This window comes from Takifugu rubripes, chromosome 19 (assembly GCF_901000725.2).
Source record: "Takifugu rubripes chromosome 19, fTakRub1.2, whole genome shotgun sequence".
NCBI classification, from domain to species: Eukaryota; Metazoa; Chordata; class Actinopteri; order Tetraodontiformes; family Tetraodontidae; genus Takifugu; species Takifugu rubripes.
Window position 1 is genome coordinate 16,351,754 of NC_042303.1, and position 16,940 is coordinate 16,368,693.

The window sequence follows — 16,940 nt, forward strand, 5'->3', positions numbered from 1 at the left end:
CATAACTCTGGATGACCGGTCATTCTCAAGCCAGAGAGCTCTTAACGATGCATTTACAAACCTCTGGTTATAATTCTTATTTTTCAGGGTGCACATGTAGCACCTTTACGAACGAAGTTTCCACAGGCGAACGTGTTTTTCCACCCACGTTGGGGCGCTGCAGTGACGCCGCTCACACGGTAGGTGGCGCCCGTGTGCGTACAGCGCGGCTCCCCCGCTCAAGCCCCGCCCCGCTCCCCGCTCTTCGCCCGTCGCTGACTCCGGGGCAGGTTCTGTGAAGACGCCCTTAGCAACAACACACAGCTGGGTCGAATAAGATACTCCTACTGTACAGGCGACGTATCAAACTCCGCTGCTTTAGCTCCACGAATGCAGTCGGAACCCCCCTGCACGAAGACGACGTGCTCCTGGGTTTGTGCACTCAACATGGGGCTTGAGCACAGATAGCGAGCTAGCCTGTTTTGGCTAGCCACCCCCCAAAGACGAGCGAAGCAGCCCCGAGCTGTCCCGAAGGAGGACGAGGTCCCGGTGGTCACATCGAACGCTGGCAGCTAACCGGAGATAAAGACGGGAATGGTGCTCTGGATCTGCTCCCTGTATCGACGAAGAGAGGCGAGGGGCACCCCAGTCAGACCAGCAAGCTGTGATATTTGGACTTAAGCTGTTTTTAAACCACTCTCCGCCAGACGGGTGTTTTTGTAGCCGTGCGAGCTAGCTGGCTAGCCGACCGAAGGGAAACGACCCCCACCGCCTTTGCCCAAGTTCTCTCCGACCGCAGCCGAGGCTAATGGGAGCCAGGGCGAGTGTGTGAGCGGCACCCCGAACACACACCCCGTGGCTTTACCAAAACACCAGTTTAAGAAGAACGGTAGATAATCACAAGGAGAAAATAACTTGAGCTCAACCGAAACCTCAGCTCACGAAAGTCTGCAGGTTTGGGTTTTTTTTTTTTTTTTTTTTTTTTTTTTAGCAAACTGAGTTTGCAACGTGACTATAGTGTGAATTTTTTACTTTCCTCTTATTTTTTTGGTGGATTTTGTTTTTACTTCGGATGCTGGCATCACATATCTGCAAACATGATGATAATCAGCAGAAAACCAGAGGGCCCAATAGCAACAGGTAACCACAACTACCGTCCCTGTCTGTCCTCAGCTGCTGTCGTCCTGTCCAAATGTGTCTCTTTGGATCGGCTTTAGTCTAAACTCCACGCAGCTCTTGGCATTCTCTCCAATACTCGTGATCAAAATAACATCGGCAGATATTCCGTCTGGTCTGCGGGTCGGACTCGACCTCCAGGTCCTTTCGAAACACGTTTTATTTCGCTCTCACGTTGCGTTTTGGAGGATTGAACACTTATTTGGTGTGATCATCTATAGGCCAGAGCTTTACAGTCCCATTAAAGTGTGAATGCTCGTGCATATCGTTCATATTTGCCTTCCCTGTTTAAGACAGGGGGAATGATTAACCTGCATGTACAAAGTTTGCCTGTAAAGCCCAGGTCAGGCCGACCCTGCTGTGTTCCTATAGATGTGGTCTGAGAGCAGCAAGAGGAGGACAAAGAGCTGTGACTTCACCCCGCTACACGTTTCCTGACACATGATCTGCTTTATGCCTCTGTGCTTGAACCGTGTTCTGCAGACAGCTGAACGCCAGCTGGATGTACTATCCTGGCTTTTGGTCTTTTTTTTTTTCTTTTTTTTTTTCCACCCCAGGAAAGTTTGCTTGAAAAACAAAGTGGAGAACGTGATTAACTCCTCCTAATGGTAGCTCGTCCTGCTAATATTGTATGCAAAGCCCTAATGCCTTTGTTTGCTGTGCTGTGCAGGTCTAATGCATCTGTATCCAGGCAGCGAGCCAAATCTGTCCCAGGGCCCGTCTGCTTTGCACCTCAGAGACCTGGGCTGTGACGCACCTGCAGATGGTTACGACAGCCCCATGGGCAAATCAGAGAGAGCATTAAACCTGTCACAGTTTTGGGATTTTGTTAATGAGCTAATCCTCGCTAAATGGCTCATGCTAGCTGGCTGCAGGCTCATATTGTAACCGTAGAGCCGCACAGCCGGTGGATGAAGCTTTGTCACACGAGGAACCGGCTTCCTGCCCCCGTCTCCGGCACTCACCCCCCTGCATATCAGCTCCCATTTTGTGCCAGGCTTGATGCCACAGAGGCGTCGCCATTGACTGACGTGCGCCCGCGTCCTTCATGCGAGCTCTATTTCTGAGCACACCTGTGTGCTCTACTTGACTTTGCCCAACTGGACAGATGGGCAGATGGAAAGATGCTGTCGTCACAGGGGCATCTGTTACCCCTAATAGGCCAGTAATGCCACTTGCAACGCTAGCGATCTGAGACCCTAAGCCCTAGCTAAGCCGGACAGGTTGAAGGTCCACTATTGGGTGAACAGCAATAGACACTGGAGATGTAACAAGGCTCCGTTCATCATTGTTGGTTAGATAACGCGGAAGCATTGTCCCCTCGTGTGTGTGATAAGTGATGAAATAATCAATGGGGCTGCCCGGTTTGGGGGGGGTTGACGTCCTCTGCGGGGATGAGATTATCTGACTCGCAGATCTGATGTTTTTACGTGATGACTGATTTGAGTTTGTTCCTTCTCCGTCTCCTTCAGCGAGGCACGGTGATGGTCTGTACGACTCCTACATGAGGACCGACCACATCCTTAAAGATGAAGCCGATACTGGTCCATCAGGGCTGCCCCCCATGCCCAAACACACTGTAAGTATCCACACAAGCGTCCAGACACGGGCAGTAACGCCTCGGTCTCACTGAGAGTTGATCACTCCTTTTATAGGACTCATGGAGAATAACAAGCTCATGTGAGTTATAATGATTGACAGCCTGGGGGAGATAATATGAACATTTCCTGTTCAAATCGGAGCTTTTTGAACACTGAAATACTCTGAACACTGCTGATACAGGCACCGGGCCCAACCTTTGACTTGAGATCTTGTTGGTGATCTGGACCCGCTATCATTGATGATGATTCATTTGGCTAAATCAGCTTTGTCTCCGCTTTATGGCCCTTATCAGTTTAAGTAGTTGCTACCTTTTAACCCCGTTTGTCATTTAGTCCTGGTTGTTCAGAGTCAATCGAGCCCCAGCCCGGCATGTTTCTGCTGTGGCCCCTCTCTGAAAAGGCCCCGTGGCAGAAAAAGAACACAATCACAGACAATAAAGGTCCACCAGCCAAAGGGGGGAAGTCGTTTCTGATATATTGTAAAGATTTATTGGGCTTTAAAACGTGACCCACTAATCAGCGTTCTCATGCTCCGCCCCTTCCTCTGTCTCGTGCTCTCTGTTATCAGTGATCATGCACGATGCTCAGGCCTAGTTTTCTATTCCAGTTCCGGCCTTTAACCTTCTGTGTTTACTGTCACGTTCGCAGGGGTAATCTGCTGAACGTGAATGGGAGCAGATCTGCCCGCTTCGGCTCGTCGCACCGGCCGCGTCCTCCCTTGGTGTCACAAAACGTCACGTGGCGTACCTGTTGTTGCGCCTTTGTTTGCGGATCGGCGGGCGGTTGTGCAACTTTGTGTGCTCGCAGAGAAGCTCATATTAAGGTGTTTGTCTTACCCCAAAGAGATTAGCTCCTGTCCATCTGCTCCGCTGCAGTCAGGCACACGTAGTACTCTCAACCCCAGTCTGGGCGCTAAACACGCTCCAAACACGGGTCGTGGCCATCGTTGGCTAGTTTAAAAGGCAGCCGCAGCCCCGGCCAATCAATAACCTATCAGAGTTGGTGCTCCACATATAGAAATAGTGAGTGTTTTTGTGTGAGGGGGCCTCAATCAATGGCTGCCGAGCCCGTCTGTAGCCGACAGCGGGGCAACAGCTGCCTGGAATCGCAGGTCAGCCGGTTGTAATACGTTAAGACTCCGCGGTTACATGTATGGAAACCCGTCCTACATTCCGCCTCTATTTTGGATCTGAAACTTACAACACAAACACGCGCTGAGCTGTTTCTCCTTTCAGAGCGACGCGTCAACACCTGCTTTTAATTTACATTCTCCGATGTGTTGTCTTCTTCGGCTGACATGTCCGCGGCCGTAGACCTGCTCCGCTGTGTGAACGAGCCGAAGCCAGAAGCCCCTTCGGGGGCCACGGCGGCCCCGTGGTCTGGAGAGTGAAAATTATCCTTAGAATAAAAGCTGCCGTTGGAAAAAAGCATTAGCGCTGCTTCAGTGTTGAATCTGTGTCAGCTGATCTTATTAGGAGCCACGCTGCTGCTACGGTTTCGGAGCGTAATCTAAATATAATGACCATCATTTCCCTCAGGGTCCATAATTTTGTGAAGCGCTCTTTCCGCTGGTGAGACAGAGAGGGAGAGAAGGGAGCGTCAGGAAGGAAGAATTCCTGGGGTTGCTTAAAAGAAGCTGTTTACTGGCAGGCGAGGCAGCCGGAGAAACCCTTCTAACCATTCAGTATGATTTGAGCAAAAACAGGTCTGTCCGATTTAGGATTTATGGATTGTTGTGTTATCCAGTTTGGATAACACAACACGTCCCCGCTGTTTAGCCTCAATCAAGTTCAGATGAAGGCTCTCTGAGATTCACACTCCCAAATCCAAGTGTTGATATGATCCAAGCAACACGGAGCTGGAAATGGAGATGAATTTGCATGCGTTGGTTTTGAGGGTGGGTCTGTTTCGATTTGTTACCAAACTGGATGTTGAGCCGGTCCTGCTGGTTCAGCTCCTCTGCTCAGAGCCGGCGCTTATCCGTATTTGTTAAATAACGTCATTTCATGCGTGTTTTGACCTTGAATCATCGGTGCTTATTCGGCTGATATGCTGCCAACTTTCGTTTTTCAGATTTAGCTCTTTTAATCACTTTTCCTTGAAATTCCGTGAAAAGTCAGTGTTGCAGCCTTAAAGGTTTCGGAACTTTTGCTACGTCTGGGTCACGTGTCTTTGTAAAGTCTGTACTTTACTGTGGCTTTTGTGCGCGGCTGTGTGTGGCCTCAGTGTTCCACTGTTATCCACCAAGACTGTTGATGCAGAGCAACACAGACGCACTGTCTTCACTCTGACTGTATCGATTCATCACAGACGCCATGTACGCCATGTTTGACTTGTTCTGCTGTGATGTTTAACAGTTTTCTATGGTTCCTTTTCATGTCTCCTCTCTCTCTCTTCAATCTCTTATAGGTTGTCAGTAACAAGACAGTCCTGAGGGATCAGGTGACTGTACGGGGCGGCCAACTGAAGGTCAAATACCTGTATGAGGACTCCACCAACAACCGAAAGATCAGCGCTATAACCACAGCGACTACTCAGAACGGTGGGACCACTGGCCACACGCCCACTAAACCGGTCCAGGTCTCCAGCTTGTCTAAGGAACGCAGCGTAGACAGGTGAGCCAGACCCTCCCATGACCTCATGACCTTAACCGTATCTGGTCATTTTACGGGGAAATCACTTAATTGTACATCCTATTTCTGTCACACACAGCACTGAATCCACTAAGGGTCCCGGTGAATCCACCGGCCAACATGGACTAGGGAGCGCAGGGAACAGTGTGAAGATGTGTGGCCCCCTCACCCCTGACCAGGCTCTGAGGCTGTACAGATCACAGCTGACCCCCTTGGAGCAGGCGGAGATCCAGTCGTACCCTGACGTCTACTTCGTGGGGCCCAACGCCAAGAAGAGGCCTGCTGTAGCTGGAGGCACCAACAACTCTGGTTATGATGATGAGCAGGGCGGATACATCCACGTGGCCCATGATCATCTAGCTTATCGCTACGAGTTCCTGAAGGTAGGACGTGAACACTGTCAAGTGTGCGTAGTCAGCCATAATCTTAGTGGAATCAGGAATAAACTTCTCTGTGATTTGTGCGTCTCCAGATTATCGGTAAAGGCAGTTTCGGTCAGGTGGCCAAAGTCTACGACCACAAACTGCAGCAGCACCTGGCGCTGAAAATGGTCCGCAATGAGAAGCGTTTTCACCGGCAGGCGCAGGAGGAGATCCGCATCCTGGAGCACCTGCGCAAGCAGGACCGTAACGGCACCATGAACGTCGTGCACATGCTGGAAAACTTCACCTTCCGAAACCACATCTGCATGACCTTTGAGCTGCTGAGCATGAACCTGTATGAGCTGATCAAGCGCAACAAGTTCCAGGGGTTCAGCCTACCGCTGGTCCGAAAGTTTGCACACTCCATCTTGCAGTGCCTGGAGGCCTTGAGTCGGCACAGGATCATCCACTGTGATCTGAAACCAGAGAACATCCTACTGAAACAGCAGGGGCGCAGTGGCATTAAGGTAGGAGTTATGGAGGCCTTGAGGGAATTGTGTGTACGCTGGGACCTGCTCTCCGGATTTAAGTGGATGCTTTGTTTGTCTCCACCAGGTGATTGACTTTGGTTCCAGCTGTTTTGAGCACCAGAGGGTGTACACCTACATCCAGTCTCGTTTCTACCGAGCTCCAGAGGTGATCCTTGGTTCCCGTTATGGCCTTCCTATCGATATGTGGAGTTTTGGCTGCATACTGGCCGAGCTGCTGACCGGCTACCCCCTGTTTCCTGGAGAGGATGAGGGCGACCAGTTGGCCTGCGTCATGGAGCTGCTGGGCATGCCTCCACAGAAGGTCCTGGAACAGGCCAAAAGAGCGAAAAACTTCATCAACTCCAAAGGTCATCCCCGCTACTGCGGAGCCAACACCCTGCCCACGGGGGCCACCGTGCTGACAGGGTCCCGCTCTCGCCGCGGCAAGATGAGAGGTCCTCCGGGTAGCAAGGAGTGGAGCGTGGCACTCAAAGGCTGCGAGGACCCCACCTTTACTGACTTCATAAAGAAGTGCTTGGACTGGGATCCTTCCACTCGCCTCACTCCTAGCCAGGCCCTCAGACACCCCTGGCTGTATCGACGTCTACCGAAGCCCCTTCCTGGGAACGACAAGAGCCCAGGCGTGGTGAAGCGGCTCCCGGAGCACCACAGCACCTCTTTTCCCTCCATCCTCGCAAAAGGGGGTCCTGTCTTGGGTACCACAGCTGACAAACTAAGGAGCAATATGATGGGAGATTCTGGAGAGGCCATACCTCTTCGCACAGTCCTACCTAAACTTGTCTCTTAGACAGAGAGAGAGTCCTGTGATCTCCTCTCCCCTCCCTCCTCTCCTCCTCTGAACTCCTCAGGAGGGGTCAGAGCACAGGAGATTGTGGATTTGAGGTTTTAAAACTCGTTTGGTTGGTCTTTTAATTGTTTTCTGCTGAGAGGTGTCGACACCCCAGTTACTGGTTTTTAATATTAGCTGAACAGAGACAGAAAAAATGTTTTTATACAGAGGATTTCTTGCACGGCTGTGGGATTTCTATACACAGCCATTGATTATGGTTTGGTTTAGATGATGCTTTTTAAAATCCTGTGTGAGTGAGTGGACAGCTTCCTACATGAGCAAATGTTTCTAACTTCTTACGTGTCGTAAGTGAAACACACTCGGAGCACATCTGCACTCTCACTCTCACGCTTAACACTCAGAAGACGTCCCCCCTTTTTCGGGGGGCATGTTTATATTAGTCAAACTTGAAAAGGGCTGTTGAGATTACTCTTATCTGGTTTGAGTTGCTCAGCAAATGTTTGGTCAGCCACCGTGGTTCAATAAGAATGAAATTAATCACGCTCTCAAGTTTTGGCCCCGTCCACTGAGACACTTTTGTCCCTTACAGACACAAAGGCCTTGACCCAGGGACTGACATTATGTAGTGACTGAAAGAGTAGATTTCTTTAGCAATAAATCTCCACTTCTTTCTCTTTTCCACCCTCACACCCTCGCTCGCTCCCTCCACTGCATGTCATCTCAGTATGTGTTGTAAGTGTGTGTGTGCGTGCGTGCGCTCGGTGGTCCTAGTGTGGGAGACATTAAGAGGCTGTAGGACAACCTATTTACAGCCACCCTGCTCCCAGCTCCCCCACAGCTCCACTGGAACTGTCACAGAGGTGTCACTCCATACTTCACAAACCAGTTTACGTGCGACCGCCTTGTGAAGCTGGCCCACTTAAACCGACAGTCTCTGCTCATGTACTAATTCAGGATGGAAAGTTGGCTTTGGAAAGTAAATATCAATGAATATCACCTGCCAGCGTTCCCAATCGACCCCTGCGGCCGTTGGCAGCTGTTTATTAATCCTAATGGAGGATTGATTGAGATCATGCAGTGAAATAAAGCGAGCCAGGTGGATCCTCAGAGGGATGTGTAGAAGAGGACAGGACGTCTGGGTGACTAAGGAGGTTTTTTACGGTACTGAAGACAGACACGCTTCTCAGGGAGACATACTCGATACATCCCTTAATCTTACAGACTGTTCAGCTTAGATCCAATGTCCTTTACTGTGGATAAACATGCAGTTTTGTCTTCTGTGAGTTAGTAAGAGATGCATTATATGAGTGTTTCTGCGACGGGGGTCCGCTAGCTCCACAATCTGACCTAGTTTCTCCTCCCCCACCGTCTCTGTCTCTCATTTCTCTCTCCAGCTCATGTAGGGCAGGGAACCTCTTAATACACACAGTAAATGATGGTGCTGTCCAAATTTACGCGCTCAGAGACGCACGTCAGGTGCATGTTGTACGGACCACGCCGCTCAAAGAGATCTTTAATCCCCATTTTGATGTGAACAAGTCAGGGATTTCTACTGTCTCCATTTTTTTTTTTTATAGAATTGGTGTCTATCGCAGTTCGGTCCAGAATATCAGATGATATCAAATGCAAAAATGTGGAAAAAGAGAAAGATAATCTGTTATGTTCTCGATGTGTGTTCGTAGGAGGGTGTTTGTTGTTCCAGCATGAAGTCACAACCTATTACCAAGACGGAGATGAGAAGAGAAACTGTACAGTAACCAAATGAAGTTGTGATAGTTTTTTTTCTAAAGAAAATAAAATAATTAACTAAAAAAAATGCTTGTCTTGGGTTATTTTTCACAAAACTGCAGACATTACATTATTTATTTAGCCTGCAGATTGTTAAAATGCAGATTAATGTAAATAAAACGGATTGAGAGCAGTGACAATTCATTTTTAAGTTCATCTCCTGAATCACCATGAATCACTCTTAAGTACACATGGCTCATTATGACCACGATTGACCTCCCAGTTATGTTGCATATTCTGGAAGCCTGGTGAAACTTGTGATAGTGGCTCTGTTCCGACGGTGGAGGACGGCGGGAACGGAGCGCGAGCGTCCTGACGGGTTCGTGTTTTAAAAAAATACCTACAAGTTGCCAAAATCAGGAATAGCTTGACTTAAACGTAGGATGGGGAAGGACCAAATGAACCTGTTAAAACTGGCTCTTTCACCTCATGTATTCTCATTTTGATTCATTCATGTTAAATAGAAAAATAAGACAAGATGCGTTCTTTACTTCAGGACTTCGGCAGGTGATTGTTTGTTGCCCTGAAGGATCATTTTGATTTTGGATATAAATTTGACCGGCTCAGGCTTGTTTACATCCTAAACCAGCCTTGATGCCATGTGGGCGCCTCGGTAATGATGCCACTTCCTGCTGAGATCCAGCCATTGATGCTTGTGGCCCTGGGGAGGAAAACTCAGCTGCAAGTGCAACAGAAGAAGAAGCTGGTTGGGCAACATCACTTAGTGAACAAGATGTATAAGGTGTTGGAGTTGTTGGGTAATTTGAGGCAGGTGTTAAATGCCAGCCGATCCTGAAAGTATGGAGGACACTTCACGGTAAAATGTGGGGATCGCCTTTCGTGTCGCCACGAGCTCAGCTCGCTCGCTCCATTAACAGCTAGTCGGCGTGTTCTTGTTAACATGTTGATCTAAATTACTGTGAGATCATGTTGAACCAAGGAGCAGGAAGAGAAAAACTGGACCGGCGGGATTTTTCTCTGCTGTTTCACTTCCTGTCTGTAAATCAATGACTGAGCCGTATCTGATGGCGCACGTGGGTCAACAAACAAATCAAGGTGTGGAGGCTCACGACAGACACTTTAAGCAAGGACGAATGGCTTAAAAAGTCTGTTTTGTTCTGTTTGTTCCTTTAAATAATGCAATCACTTCTTCTGGAGCAAGAACAGTCCTCCTGATGTAAAGCAGATTAGGTCAATCCCATTACAACCCAATCCAGTCACCTTCTGACCATATGGTCTAAAGCTCATGTGCTACATCTCCTCTGACACGGTGACTTCTCCTCTCCTCTTCTGCCCTTCTCTAGTCTCTCCATGGAAGCGTAGGCTGGACCATATGGACTCACAGCAGGAAGGCGAGAGGGGGCAGAATGACTATTAACGCCGATGACCAGAACTCCAGGGTGGGAACATTGTTTTACTCTCTGAATGTACTCATGTTTGCACCTGGAGACCCTGGAAACATTGCAAACATTCCCACCTCACCTCGATGTACCTTCCCTTCAAGGAGCTAATCCAGCCCCTGCTTTTGCTAGACACATCTGTAGCTTTATCTTCTTTATTTTAATACAGCTTTGGTTGTAAAATTCCCTACAACACAGCACAAAACAATACTCCAACACTGGTGTAATCCATATTTTTGCCAACACTCAGAGGAAGAGGAAGAGGAAGAGGAAGAGGAAGAACAACACATATTACATATGTTTGGACTTTCATTCTATTGTCGTCGTCCAAGGGAACTTGGGTCGTCTGGACTAAAGCCAGAGATTTTTTTTTAGCTTGATTTTCAAATAAACAATGGAACATACACACACACACACACACACACCGACACACACACGCTGCGGGTCACAGAGGGCAGATAAACACCAGAACTATGAGTGTCATCTGGCTTCAGTCCACCAGGACAGCTGAGGTACGAACCGGGCCATGGAAGCAGCAGGAGAATGTCACATTGGTCCCGCATTGCACCGACAGGCCAACGTGCGCACACACGATGCAGAAGAGATGCAACAAATGTGCCCAGAGGCACAACAGCAGACTACAGTCTTACTCATATGTGCACAATGATACACTCAGGGCTCCCACAGCTGAGCACATGTCCACACAGGCTGAACAGTTGCAGATCCCTGGAAGAGGTGGGGCCGTGCACGAGCAACATTTGCCCACCCAACCCACCATTCCATGCAGTCTCTATGGGAAATATCCACCGTGCACTGCGTGCGCTGCATTTCTGAGGAGGCCTTTTACTGATGCCTCCAACAACAGCTCACTTGAGCTCGCCCAACTGTAACTGCTACTGTGATTTCTGCCCACATATGCAGCTCCCAGATTTAGGTTTTCGGTTTCCCCGTCTTGTTTACACGACCCGGCTGGGTCACAGTTCAGACTGGAATAGAGGGTGAGTCATCCTCCCTTCCACCGAGGCGCGTCGAACTGCCTGTTTCTGCGTGTGCGTGTGTATGTGATTCTGTAGGTATTTCAATGGTTGGGTCTTTCCAGTTCTGCAGCCTGGAGGTAGAAGGTCTGCACAGCAACACTCCAGGAAGAGGCTCCGAGGATCCAGTAAAAGGCCTGCTTGGCAACATCTGCACAACTGCACCTTCTACTGTTTAAAATCCGAGACCGGGATCGTAAAGTGGGTTATTCATAGTCCTGAGCTACTTTAAAATGACTTTATGAGCTGCAATAGACAGCAGTATTACCACTGTACTGATATCTATGTGTGTTCCTTGTTCCTTCCCACTGATTCCAATAAACTCAATACACAAGATGAAAACAGAAAAAAAAACCCATGAAGGGTATATAAATAGGGCTTTTAACGAGGGGGGATTTTTGTTCCCACGCAATGAAATTGATTATTCGCATCCGTTTGGACGTTCAGTCGTGCTGTCTGTGCTCCTTGTGTGTGCCAGCACTGAGGTTGAGCACTGACGGGGGGGTGGAGACTCAGCGTACTGTATGTCCTTATATGTACTCTGCTTTAAACCATAAATGGCAGCCAGATACTGTCCTCAGAGAGCTTTAGAACACAGTTCACTCCAGCTGCTCCTGCTGTACCTCACAGCTGCGTGCATCCCAACGATCCCAGGTCACCTGAGACCATCGGCCTTACAGGTGTCGCTGGGATGGGATGCGTTGCCATCGTGTTTTGGAGTCTTATCTGTTGCTGGGTGAATGGGATATTTTTACGGTCGGTTTCAGATTTCTCTGGGAAAAGAGGACAACCTTCAGCAGGGAATTTTTGGAGTTTGGGAGACAGCGATCCGCTGGCATGAGCCGCGGTGCGTGGTGCTTGTTGCCCGTGGCGACTCGGGGGCCGCCACATCACACATAAACAACCTCGCTTTGGTTGATCATTCCGACGCAGACACTAAAAAAATATCCCATTATTGTCTGCAGAGTTCCATGTGTGCATGTTCACGTGGTGTGTCTGTGTGTAAACACACCAGTTTCTGTCACATGCGTCCTCTTGTTTGTAGTTGAAACTGAAACCATTTTTCTCAGTACAAAATTCAATGTACGGTAGTCAGTGTTACCCAGAAAGAACAAAGTATCAGTGAAATTCCATGAAATCCCGTTTAGTGCCACAGTTCTGAGGTCAGGACATGTGTGTCATCCAATATTTCATAAGCAGCGGGTGTTTGTTAAGTGAATTCAGTGCAGATTATAGATAATCTAGTTTGAAGACATGCTACATTACAGTGACAAAAGGGACAAAAGCCTCTATTGAAATGTTTTAAACACAACATTATGTGGCAAAATTTGCAGGACATTGTGTCTCCAGTAGAAATATATGTGAAATGTATATATAGTTATGTTTAAGCGTGTGTCGGGGGGGGTGTCACTGGCCTCGTTCTCTCTGTTGCCCTCGCTCTCTCATGTATCCCTCTCATTTGTAGCAGCTGTTAGCTGAAGTGTTTTTCTTCCACGGCGGAACATGGAGAGCCCGTTTCCGTCTGCTTCTGACAGGAAACACGCTGAACCGCAGAGAACGGCCCAGCTGATGGCACACGCCGCCCCACATGCTCAGACTTTGGAAATATCTGAACATCGATCACAATCTGGGAACCTTCCCCTTCCCTTTGATCCCTCCCTTTCCTACCTTAGCTAATAAATGTGATCAGGCTGGCTTTGCCCTACTTGAAACACATCAACAAAGATCATGTTGGATTGATTTGGCCCGGAAAAAGCTGATATATCTGTATTAGGACTTGAAATGTGGTGGACAGTTGCTTCAAAGGCAAAGCAAATTGAGGCCGTCTTCACTGCTGATATCAAAAACAGTCGCTCGTTTCATCCATTCCGCCTGGTAAATATGGTGATATGAGTTCTGCAGGGAGAGGTGGAAAAACACTGACTGCATCTTTACAGTATCTGCTCAATGTAAATCCCACATTAGAGATGGGGGGGTGGGGGGGTGGTTACCCTGTTCAGCATGGGACAGGAGGTCGCCAACTGTCGGCACGCGTGCCGTGACTGGCACACCGCCACATAAACATGGGGCCATATGCGCAGGACTCTCTCAGCAAGAGGTAAAACCGTCTGTTAAACAAAGCATCAGCTTTACTGGCAGCCCCTCGTTTTCGTTTACTTCGCCGACGCTCCGGAGCATCACATTACTGCCCGAGGCCCAGCGCGTCTCTACCCTGCTCAACCATTTAAGACGGGTTTTTATTGGGCGTTTGCATGGGGTCCGGGCTCTTTCATACAGTGCCCGAACTCCCCAAATAATTCAAAATCTGTAAAGTGTGCGCAGGTTTTGACGGCGTTATTATGCAGCGAGCGCACAGCCAAGGTCACTCACACTGGCATACACACACGTTGGGAAAGGCTGAGCAGAATGTTGCGAGACCTACTGCACCAAACTGTGGTTTACCACCCTCTGTGTTCCCTGAGTGCATTAAGTGTCGAGTTCAAGAGTTCAGGGCTTAATGTTACTAATCCTGTCAGTTGGTGAAATGCACACTGAAAACGTGATGTGGTGTTTTTTCACTCTGTGGGAATAGATTGGGGGTCCATAAGGACATCTATATATGTCATCCTGTGAATGAGTTCTTTAAGATGGGCAGGTGTCTGCTGCAAGTGCACGTGGGCCACATATGTCAAGCGTAGCATTGAACGGGCTCCAGACGTGACAAGGTGCGATTCTGGCTGAAGGGAAGACATGTCGGAGCACCAGGAATGGAAATCCACACCAGTGGTGCATGCTGGTCTGTGGGTCCTACCACCGTACAAGGGCATAGTGGAGGCAGAGGACTGGTGTACCAGCCCTGCACATGCACACATCTATGTGGGTGTGTGCAGCTACATGTGTGCGTGCGTATGGGAGGAGAGGCAGGACGGGGGGTTGATGGGATTGCAGTGCCAGCTGGGCAGCTTAAATATAGTGCAGAGGTGAGCATTGCAACTGCATGGGACACGAGGAAGCCATGACTGCCAGTCCAATAGTAATTCGCAGCGGATTTCTCTCAGTCTGTGATGACAGATGAGATGAGAGAGGATGATGATTAAACTGACTTGTCTCATGGAGTCCAAGCTGAGCCTTTAATGATGGAAGGCTGGGACCTAGTGTGCAGTTTGCACATTAGGGGCAATGTTATAGGCATGTGGGGGAGAACCGAGTTACAGGTGGGACGGGACCGGAAAGCTGAGGAGTATATGGAGTGTGTAGAACAGACTCACAAGGGCAGTGGGGCAGTAGGCTGTGTGTAGGAGGTGAAACGTGACAGGGATCAGACTGGCAGGATTAAAGAGCACTGGAATGACTTCGGCTAATGCACAGAACAGAGGGATTGGATGGGGGGGAAAACACAGTCGGGGGGGCACAACAGCAGCTGCTCGATAAAGAACACAGTGCATACACACTTTATGTGTATGTCCCACACTTAAGGGTGTATATAAATGCATGGGCATGCATATATTCAACATACAAGCGTAGTCAGAGTTGTTTAAACTGGTTGTTAATCTCATGCACAAAGTGGCTCTTTCACCTCATGTAATCTCAGTTTGGATTAAGATGGATTATTGGATTACATGACCTGGACAGGCAGAGAGAGAACCAGCCATAAGGAAATATGGATAGAAGCTTGGAGCAGAACGTACACAAATACTTTGTAATATTAGGGGCAAGCACAGCTAGCCACAGAAATCAGTAAAAGAGATCAGAAACTTTAAAGGGGTTTCTTTAATCCAACACTGTCTGAGCCAAATTTAATAAATAGCTCATCTGAGGGTAACTGCAGATTTGAAAAAATTGTATTTGCCACATTCAATAAAAAAATGCTCACCAATAAATGCTAAGCTAAGCTAACTAGCTGCTGCCATCACATTTAAGGCCAGTGGGTCTTTCTAACACCGCTAAAACATAGCAAAGCCAAAACAAGGACCGCGTATCTGTGGACACGCCTAAACTCACACGTGCACGCATGCATTCATGCAAGCGTGCAGTTTGTGAAAGGCATTTTAAAGGCCCAGCTGTATTCCCGGTCATCATAGTGACACACTGAAACCCTCCACCAAGTGGTGCCCATAAGAGGGTCTGAGCACAGGTTTATATGTAATCACCAAGCCTGAAGGTCAGTGGCCTGGACAGAATTATCGGGTCTGCACCCAAAACTACAGAGGCGATCTCTGTGTGGATGAAATGGAGCATCCTGGTGTCACTGGCTCAGCAGAATCAGGCCTGAGTGAGAGTGAAACCCCAGAGGAAAAAAACAAAAAACAAACAAAGTTGAGCAACAAGTATGCAAATGTGTGAGAGGGTGTGTAGCGTTGTGGTGAAGTTGGCTGTAAGCAACACTGTAAGTGAAATTAGGGCATTCTTTATGGAAGACATGCTGGCACCAGAAGTAGGCTAAATAATCATCCCTTATCAACGGCCTCTTGTTTATCGGGTGACATGAGGGAAAAAAGGAATGCCCATGTGACTAAAATGTGGTGGCAACTGCTCACACGTGGGTCAACAACTTGTTGTCCTACTAACCTTGAAAGCAGAAAAGAACAACGTATACAGCCAGCACTCATTTTTTTCCTTTATAGCTGCATTTTGGATTCAAAATACATTCACGATTCAGTTAATAATAAGTTAATAAAAGACATAGTTCATAACTTATTGCACACATTCCTCCGTGGGACCCATGTGGGTCAGGCTCTGCTGATAGATGAAAAGGGGGCTTCCACTGGCGGTCACATGCTCCCTGCCGGGCTCTACAGGAGGCCACCCAACTGAGGAATGACGAGCCGAATACATGGATTCCTTTGTGTAGATGCATGTGCAGATTTTTGCGGTATTGTGCGGCTCCTCTGTTAAATCGGTTAAATCTGTCTGGCTTCCCACATTGCAAGCAGTGTGCCCTCTGTGCTTTTAAGTGGTACGTGCACTCAGACCACAGCAGTCCGAAATGTGACTGGGCCGCAGCTGATCTTGAATCATAAATGAGCTACTCTAATAGCTGTATGAATAAATACAACCCCAGGAAGTCACGATACGTTTGCACAGACTGTGCGAATTTTGCACTTGTATCCATCAGCTGAGATGGATTTTATCTCCCCCCCCCCCCCATCGTTTAGTGTGCAAATACATTTGAAAAATGAGTGTGTGAAGCAAGAGAGAACGGAGGACCGGAGGGACACGAGCCCTTGTCCATAAGGGGTGGCCTTGGCCGCTAGTTACCAGGAAACCACCTCTCTCATCCCCGGCATTTATAACAGTTCAATGAGGTGAACCAGGCCGCGAGCAAATCAAGACACAAATAGACCAACAAGTAAACGAGTTGACAGACTGATCGGGAGGCAAAGTTTCCAGAGTCTCTTTTAAGGCTCGGCTAAGATCGTCCGTGTGTAAACAAATTCATCGCAGCAGTCGAAGGATGCGGATAAAGTGGGATAAAATGAGATCACGCGTAAATGTGGGCCCTCGGTGCTCTACATAGCAATTAGAGAGAGATACAGAGACAAAGAGAAAAGGGGGAGTGAGAGATGAAAAGAGGGCGGGGGGCGGGTGTCTGCCTGCGTGCATCACCGGGGTGAGCAGGTTCAGCAGGTTCTATGTTGGGTGGAGT

At 48.5% G+C, this 16,940-nt stretch overlaps 1 protein-coding gene across 2 annotated transcripts; it reads left to right on the forward strand.

The window, feature by feature from the left end:
• Positions 1-239: 239 nt before the first annotated feature.
• dyrk3 (dual specificity tyrosine phosphorylation regulated kinase 3) lies at positions 240-8,921 on the forward strand. Of its 2 annotated transcripts, none has more exons than XM_003973655.3 (6): positions 240-1,119; positions 2,628-2,734; positions 5,166-5,371; positions 5,469-5,772; positions 5,862-6,278; positions 6,367-8,921. In XM_003973655.3, the coding sequence occupies exons 1-6, from the start codon at positions 1,077-1,079 to the stop codon at positions 7,087-7,089; spliced, it is 1,800 nt and encodes a 599-aa protein (XP_003973704.2). In that variant the 5' UTR covers positions 240-1,076; the 3' UTR covers positions 7,090-8,921. The 2 variants fall into 2 exon arrangements, with proteins under 2 accessions (XP_003973704.2, XP_011612596.1); XM_011614294.2 differs by having other exon boundaries at positions 240-933.
• The last annotated feature ends 8,019 nt before the right edge of the window (positions 8,922-16,940 follow it).